The following is a 9203-nucleotide window of genomic DNA, read 5'->3' as shown; positions in this document are numbered from 1 at the left end:
AACTAAAAGGCTTTCTCTTTGTCAGTTGTATACGTGGCTCATTTTTGGTTAAAGAAAAGTGGCGTTTTCTCTTGTTAAATCAAAATGTGTGAATGCAGTAAGTCTTCATTACAGAGCTCATTTTCTTTATTCAGCAAAAATGTCATTAGAAACATTACACTATGCTATACCCAACTCAACTTTATTTATATAACATCTTTCATATATCATGCAGCCCAAAGTGCTTCACAGAGCAAGATGAAAACAGCACAGGCAAAAAAAAAAGGCAACAATAAATAGAATTTTGCAAGACTAACAATTACAAAAAAATAGAAATGTATATGTCATGTATTGTGTATATCTGTATGTTTCTCTGTGGAAGCAAATGTCATATCTATCTAGAAGTTGAAATCACTAGAAGTCACTACAAGTCTTAATTTCAGATTCTGGTTTGGTGTGAATTGTAATGGGATTAAAATGCAGCAGTATCAGGAGAAAATAAATAAATTAGAACAAGCGACTGTTAAATTAAAGATAATCATATGTTTAATCTTGTTCAAATTGTATGTGCAAACATCAAATTGCATTCAGGACATTCAGCTTGACACTTACCTTGTACCAACAATGATACAGTATTTGCTGTAGTGTGCTACCCATACAATACTCTAATACAATATAAATGTTAAATTTGCTAGCATCTTGTTTTATTGAAAATGTCATAGTTACCCCTGCCCATATTTGTTTCAGAGATTAAGAATCAAGTTTGATATTACAAAAAAAAATCATGAACATAATGTTCAGTTTAAAGATCAACATTGACAGATAGGGCTACTGTATCTGACAATGTAGTAGAACATTTTTTGCCATTTATAAGTTTCTGCCTTGCCTATTTATGAGCCAAAGTGAAAGAGCCACAATAAACGTTTGCGGTTTATTAAACTGTCTTAAAAAATATATGGTTATTTCTTTTAATTGTATCTATGATTCATATTTAATCCACTAATATAGAGCATTTTTCAACACTATTTAACCTAAAAATGGCAAGTTGATGTCTCTACAATTATTTTTGTTATGCACACTGAGGTCCAAGTGATCAATGAATAGCCCCTATTCTTTCCATTACCACCGGATGGATGTCTTTACCGAGCAAAGCCTTCACTGTCTTATGGGTAAGATTACTCAAGTCAACACGAGTGTGTGCAAGTACAGCAGTGTCTTCAAAACTGATATTAGGTCCATTTGACATTTGGTCTGACCTTTGGTTCTGTCTCTCACAGATTGTTGGTTGTGGTTTCTCTCCAGTGATGCTCAATAAAATGTTCGTTACGGTTATTTTCTTTTTCCCAGTGTGACATTTTGGCACTTACCCTGTTTTTTCCCCCACTTGTATCTCGCTGGCTTTGCCATTTAGCCACCCATAATGCAAAAAAATTATCCCAAACATGATATACAAAACTGTATTAAGTGCATTGTTTTTGCTCTAAAGGTAAATGTACTTGTTCCGACCTGAGTATTTATCTCTTCCTATGTGTTGTTATAATAATTACAAATGTGTTTTGTGATCATTAGAAAAAAAACAAAGATGTTTCCACAGATACATTTTGCCCTAAATGTCACTTTCACCTTGTTGTACTATACCATATATTGTACTATACTGTACTTTACTACGCTATATATTATATTGAGTTGAAACAGTGCAAATAATCCAGGATCTTTCTTTCAGTGTGATTTAGAGAGTGATAGTAGTATGATAATACTGTTTAACAGCATGAAGAGAGGCAGGTTATTACATTAAGCTTTAACTTTCCTTCCATACTTAAAGGGTTGTTTTGAAGTGAGGTAATTATCCATAGTCAGTGTATTACCTACAGTAGATGACGGTCGGCACGTCCCCAGTTTGGAGAAGCAGACAGGAGTTACTGCACGGAAACAAAGCAATGTACTGCTGTGGACGGGCCGGCAGCGAAACATATTTTAGCTACCTAAAAGAAAGCCCCACCTAAAAAACTGTTTATGTGTACACTATATTTAGTATATTCTCTCAGCTCTACCTTGCTGTCAGACAGTCCTTTCAGACAGGGAACTCAAGCTCTTGTATCCATCTATGCTCTCAACACAGCCACTAGACTTCATTGAAAAAACGTTTAATTTTATCTCACAGAACACGGGAGTTGCTGGTCTACCGCTGCTTCGATCGGTCAGTTAGTTTGTGCTATTGATCTGTAGCGCGGTGAATCCAAACTAACCAAAGTCACACAATAACACAAACAAAGTCTGGTTGCTCTGGTGAGAGTATAGATAACGGCTTCAGTTCCCCGTCGAAGACATAGAATATATAGCTGTCTAACGGCAAGGTAAATGGGCAAACATATTCTAAATATACCGTACACTTAAAGTGATTTTTTGTGTCTAAAATACGTTTTGCTGCTGTCCCCGTCGACAACAGTACATTGCTTTGCTTCCGTGCAGTAACTCCTGTCTCCTTCTCCAAACTGTGGGTGTGCCGACCATCATTTACTATAGGTAATGAACTGACTATGGATAAGCACCTCATACAACCCCACTTCAAAACACTCAAACTATCCCTTTAATACCATTAAAGATACATGAAAGGCAATTAAACAAATGTATCCTATACTGTACTATACTATACTACAAATTGCTGAACTACACCATAAAATACAACGCTATGCTATGCCATAACACGCTGTACCATAAAACATGATATCAATCTGCTCTCTGCCATTTAAACCATATTCCAGAGAGAGCACACATGTCAGACTCCAATTTACGCCATTATCAGAGCATGATAACCATAATAGTGGCTGTCCTCCTGATTCACGCATTTGGCAGGAAATCAAAGTCACATCCAGGTGTTCAGTATGATGTCAGCCATCTGTGTGTGTACACACAAACAGATGTGGGGCACGGATGACAGATAATCTCTCTACAAAGAGCTTTTACCTCACACATCTGAGTGTGGTGACAACATTTCTATTATCAGAGGCAGTCCTAATGACATCATTGTCAGGTCCAGACAGTCCAGACAGTCCATTCATAATCGACTCTCTGTGTGTATGTGTGCATTATACCTATGTGCTATGTATTTATGAGTATATCTAATTAGATTTTTGAGGAAATATCTGTTTTACTTAGTGTAGTATAGTATAGTATGTTAGGCTATTATAGTACAGAATTGTATAGTGTTGTATAGAAGTGCTCTTCTCTGTGTGTTTTGGGCTCTGGTTTATGCTTCGTAGTGAGGCTGCATTCAGAAGCTCTGGCCCTGCTTCATGGAGCAGTGATCCAGAGGATCTGAGCAACGTGTGCAGTCTATTCTCCATTGTTTATCCTCTAATATCCTTCTAGTTCTAGGATTGTGTTGGTGACATTGTATTTAGTCCTCCTGTCATTTATGGTTTGAATTGCCTTTACTTGTAGAAAAAGAGCTCTACTAATATGTTTGATATTCTATACTATTCTATTACTCTCTGCTTTATTCTACTTTATTACTCTATTATATTATATTATCTTACTCTCAACTCTATTCTATTCTATTCTATTCTATCATTTCATTACCCTCTAGGATATTGTATTAAATTATATATCATTCCATTACTCTCTTGTATGTTTTAATCTATTCTGTTACTCTCTAATATTCTTTATTCAAGTCTATTCCATTCTATTACTCTCTAATACTGTATGTTCTATTCTGCTCTATTTGGTTACTCTTTACTATATTCTATTCAACTTTGTTCTATTCCATCACTCTCTACTCTATTATTTTCTATTCTGTCACGCTACTGTATTGTATATATTGTGTATTCTATTACTCTCTATTCTATTCTATTCTATTCTTCTCTTTTCTATTCTTTTCTTTTCTGTTACTCTCTACACTTTTCTATTCTTTTTTATTACTCTATTCTATTCTATTCTATTCTATTCTATTCTATTCTATTCTGTTGCTCCCTATTCTATTATCCTCTATGTTATATTCTGTTCTATTACATTACTCTGTAGTGTGATCTATTCTATTCTATTTCTCTTCAGTATGTTCTATTCTACTTTATTTCTCCCTATTCTATTCTAGTAACCTCAAGTATGTCATATTCTGTTCTATTCTAATGCTATCTATTCTATTACTCTCTAGTGTGACCTATTCTATTCTATTCCCCTCTAGTATGTTATATTCTGTCTATACTATTGTTCTCTATTCTATTTTATTACTCTCTCATATGATCTATTCTATTATATTCTATTCCCCTCTAGTATGTTATATTCTGTCTATACTATTGCTCTCTATTCTATTCTATTACTCTCTCATATGATCTATTCTATTATATTCTATTACCCTCTAGTATGTTATATTCTGTTCTATTCTATTCTATTGCTCTCTATTCGATTCTATTACTCTCTAGTATGTGCTATTTTATTCTATTGCTCTCTATTCTATTCTATTGTTCTTTATTCAATCATACAGTATTATGCTTTAGTATGTGCTCTTCTACCCTATTGCTCTCGTTTATATTCTATTACTCTCTAGTATGATCGATTCTATTCAATTTTTCTTCAGTATGTTCTATTATATTCTATTGCTCTCTATTCTATTCTATTCTATTACCTTCTAGTATTTTGTATTCTGTTCTATTCTTTTGCTCTCTAGTATGAACTATTCTATTCTACTATTGCTCTCTATTCTATTACTCTCTCGTATGATCTATTCTATTATTCTATTATATTGCTCTCTATTCTATTATGCACTAATATGATCTATTCTACTCTATTGTTCTCTATTGTATTATTCTACTATATTGCTCTCTATTCTATTTGATTACTCTCTAGTATGATCTGTTCTATTCTATTCTATTTCTCTTTAGTATGTTTTATTCTATGCTATTGCTCTCTATTCTCTTATATTCTATTGCTCTCTATTCTATTCTGTTCTATTCTATTCTATTACCCTCTCCTATGTTATATTCTGGTCCATTCTATTGCTCTTTATTCAATTATATTATGCTCTAGTATGTGCTTTTTCTACTATATTGCTCTCTATTCTATTCCATTCTATTTTATTACTCTCTAGTATGATCTATTTTATTCTATTTCTCTTCAGTATGTTCTATTCTATTCTATGGATCTCTATTCCATTATATTTTATTACTGTCTAGTATGATCTATTCTATTCTATTTCTCTTCAGTATATTCTATTCTATTCTATTGATCTCTATTCTATTATTTTACTCTCTAGTATGATTGATTCTATTCTATTTCTTTTCAGTATGTTCTATTCTATTCTATTGATCTCGATTCTATTACCCTCTAGTATGTTATATTCTGTTGTATTCTATTGCTCACTAGTATGAATTATTCTATTCTATTATATTGCTCTCTAATCTATTACTCTCTCGTATGATCTATTATATTCTTTTCTATTGCTCTTTATTCTATTATATTATGCTCTACTGTGATCTATTCTACTCTATTGCTATCTATTGTATTAATCTATTCTATTGCTCTCTATTTTATTATGCGCTAGTATGATCTATTCTACTCTATTGCTCTCTATTCTATTATTCTACTCTATTGCTCTCTATTCTATTTGATTACGCTCTAGTATGATCTGTTCTATTCTATTCTATTTCTCTTTAGTATGTTTTACTCTATTCTATTGCCTTCTATTCTATTATATTACTCAGTATGTTATATTATATTCTATTGCTCTTTGTTCTATTCTATTACTTTTTAGTATGTTCTATTATATTCTATTACTCTCTATATGTTCTATTCTATTAATCTATATTCTATTCTATTTCTCTCTATTTTATTACTTTCTAGTATGATCTATTGGATGGTAAATGGACTTGCATTTATATAGCGCTTTTCTAGTCTTCCGACCACTCAAGCACTTTACACTACATGTCAGCATTCACCCATTCACACACATTCATACACTGATGGCAGATGGCTATTGGTGCCAACTTTGCCCATCAGGATCCAATCTAAATACTCATTCATTCTTGTATGATCTATTCTATTCTATTTCTCTTTAGTATGTTTTATTCTATTGTATTGCGCTCTATTTTATTTTATTACCCTCTAGAATGTTATTTTCTGTTCTATTCTATTGCTCTAGTCTTGTATTCTATTACTCTCCAGTATGTTCTATTCTATGCTATTGCTCCCTATGCTATTCTATTACTCTCTAGTATGTTCTATTCTATTCTATTGCTCTCTATGCTATTCTATTAGTCTCTAGTATGTTCTATTCTATGCTATTGCTCTCTATGCTATTCGATTAGTCTCTAGTATGTTCTATTCTATTCTATTGCTCTCTATGCTATTCGATTAGTCTCTAGTATGTTCTATTCTATTCTATTGCTCTCTATGCTATTCTTTTACTCTTTAGTATGTTCTATTCTATTCTATTGTTCTCTATGCTACTCTTTTACTATGTAGTATGTTCTATTCTATGCTATTGCTCTTTATTATACTCTCTTGCTCTTTATTCAATTATACTATGCTTTAGTATATGCTCTTCTACTCTATTGCTCTCTATTCTGTTCTATTACTCTCTAGTATGATCTATTCTATCTATTTCTCTTCAGTATGTTCTCTTCTAGTCTATTGGTCTCTATTCTATTACTCTCTCGTATGATCTATTCTATTCTGTTGCTCTGATTTCTATTGTATGTATCTTTAGTATGTTCTATTCTATTCTATTGATCTCTTTTCTATTCCATTACCCGCTATGATGATATATTCTATACTTTTCTATTGCTCTCTTTTCTATTCTATTACTCTTTAATATGCTATATTCTATTACTCTCTAGTATGTTCTATTCTATTGCTCTCTATTCTATTCTATTACTCTCTAGTATGTTCTGTTTTGTTATATTCTATTCTATTGCTCTCTATTCTATTCTAGTATACTCTAGTATGTTCTATTCTATTACTCTCAATGATATTTTATTATATTCTGTCACTCTCTACTCTGTTCTATTCTATTGTACATACTAACTACTACAGTCTGTCTCTATGCTATCACTCTCTACTCTGTTTCGTTCTATTGTAATTACTAACTGTTATATTCTACTCTATTCTACTCCTCTCTTTCTATTCTACTCTATTCTACTCTACTAGTCTCTACTACTGTAGATGTGTTCTATTACTCCTCCTTCTGTTCTATTCAGTTACTCTTTCCCATATTCTATTACTCTCTCTTCTATTACTCTCTATACATTCTAGTCTAGTTCACTTATTATGTTCTACTCTACTCTATTCCTCTCTTTCTGTTCTATTCTACTCTGTTATTTTCTACAAGGACAATAATTGTGATGGGTTTTTTTTTGTCCGCAATGAGACTTAAAAAGCCAAAAAGAAGAACACATTTAGTGAAATGCAGCATGCCCAGCTCCTATACGTGCATCCTGAATGAGGCTCGTAGTGATATATTTGCGTATAACAGAAGAAGCACCGCCTCCCTCCCATTGGACAATGTCTCTGCGAGGGCGTGGCGAGGAAAGATGAGAGTTGCAAATCCATGCCCTTACTGGGAAGACATGGAGAGCCATGGACACAGTCTACAACGAATCAAGTAGGGAATCTCAACTAAAAGACATATTTCTTCAGTGAAGAAACAACCAATTTTGAGAGACTGACTGAAGAGGAAAGGAAAGGCTTGGCCCGGTTGAGGATGGAGTGTGCATTTGACGCACAGAATCTGATCTCCATTTCTTTGAGGAAAATCCAAAGCTCCAGGACGCAGAGAGGAGGCATCAAGCTGCACAAGAACTTGCTGGTAACGTACGTCCTGAGAAACGCCAGGCAGTTTTACATGAGCAAAAACTTGTCGCAGACGCAGCTGAGGACGCACCAATACGAGGATGTAGCTGCAGTCCGTGAGAGGCAAGACTATTTTGAATTGACCGGGAGCTTAACGGAGTTGTCCGATGACTTCTACTGCAACTTTACTGGCGTTGAGTCGGACACTTGGCAGCACTGCGGAGCGCACCAGCCTGCAGAAGTGGCGCACCAAGACGCGTCTGGATGCGCAATGCTCGCACCAAGTGACTCTGACCTCATGGTTTCGGAAGCCTGTTGGAGTTGTGCAGACAAATCCTCCTGGGAGTTACCTATCCCAAACGCACAAGCCAACCAAAAGACCGTCCTGGACTTGGACACGCATGTGGTGACTACTGTCACGACAGGATACTTCCACTCAGACTGTTGCTCCGCGCAGCAGTCCAAACAGCCGCAGCAGCAGCAGAATAAAAAGCGAAAGATGGACACTTCAAGTTATCACATTGTTGAGCCAGAGTTTTACCTGCCACCAGACTTTGGGCCGGTGCCGTGTAATAATAAAAGGATGAGGACTCAGGAGGAGGATTTAGACTCGGAGCAGTTGGACAGCTCGAACATCTCCAACCTGATCTCGGTGTTGGGTTCAGGTGGACTATCTGAGTTTGTGAGTTGGCAGCAGCAAACGGACCTTGAGCAAATATTCGCAACTCAGACAATTTGTTTGAAACATAAAACACTGTTAACAGGCAGCGGTTGGACCAGAGCAATCGAAGCATTTTGATTATTTGTATGATTGTTTTATTTTTCTTTGTATTCGTTTTATTGCTTTCAAATAAACCATGACACGACTGCAAATTCTCTCTTCTCTCCTCTTGTTATTGAACAATGTTGATGAAATGTGAATATATACTGTATATAAAGCAATCATATCCATTTTGGGATTACTTCTGCACATTAACATCCTCATGTCAAATATGATATAATTTCTTCACACAGTATAAATTAACTAATTTAAAGCTTATTTTCTGGTGATTCATATTGGGGGTACATGCTGGAGTCTGCTGGGTTTGTATTCCTGAAGAAATATAGTTAACACTGTTTCTCTGGAAAAGATGTTGGACGAGCTCCATCATGTGGCCACTTAAGATCTGTACAGCCTCACATGCACCAGCTCAACATCAGCAGAATATCATTCTGTAAATGTATTATTATCAGTATTATTATTATATGAGGGCCTGCTTTTATTAATCAATAAAACTATTTTTTTAAATCACTGATGCATTGGCTTTAAATCCTCCTGATGATTTACATGCACTATTTAAGTGTGCACAAGGTTTATCATAGATATACATCTATGGGGTTACAGTGACCTTGTATTTTTTTTTTATCATTTTACAAGTCTTGTGGGATATCATATAAAATAT

At 34.5% G+C, this 9203-nt stretch overlaps 1 protein-coding gene across 1 annotated transcript; it reads left to right on the top strand.

Annotated features, from left to right (window-relative positions):
* The first annotated feature begins 7263 nt into the window (after positions 1–7263).
* LOC141769506 (immediate early response gene 5-like protein) lies at positions 7264–8634 on the top strand. The gene has a single exon (XM_074638639.1). The coding sequence runs from the start codon at positions 7673–7675 to the stop codon at positions 8558–8560; it is 888 nt and encodes a 295-aa protein (XP_074494740.1). The 5' UTR covers positions 7264–7672; the 3' UTR covers positions 8561–8634.
* The last annotated feature ends 569 nt before the right edge of the window (positions 8635–9203 follow it).

This window comes from Sebastes fasciatus, chromosome 6, assembly GCF_043250625.1.
Source record: "Sebastes fasciatus isolate fSebFas1 chromosome 6, fSebFas1.pri, whole genome shotgun sequence".
Classification (NCBI taxonomy): domain Eukaryota; kingdom Metazoa; phylum Chordata; class Actinopteri; order Perciformes; family Sebastidae; genus Sebastes; species Sebastes fasciatus.
This window is presented reverse-complemented; position numbering and strand designations above follow the sequence as displayed.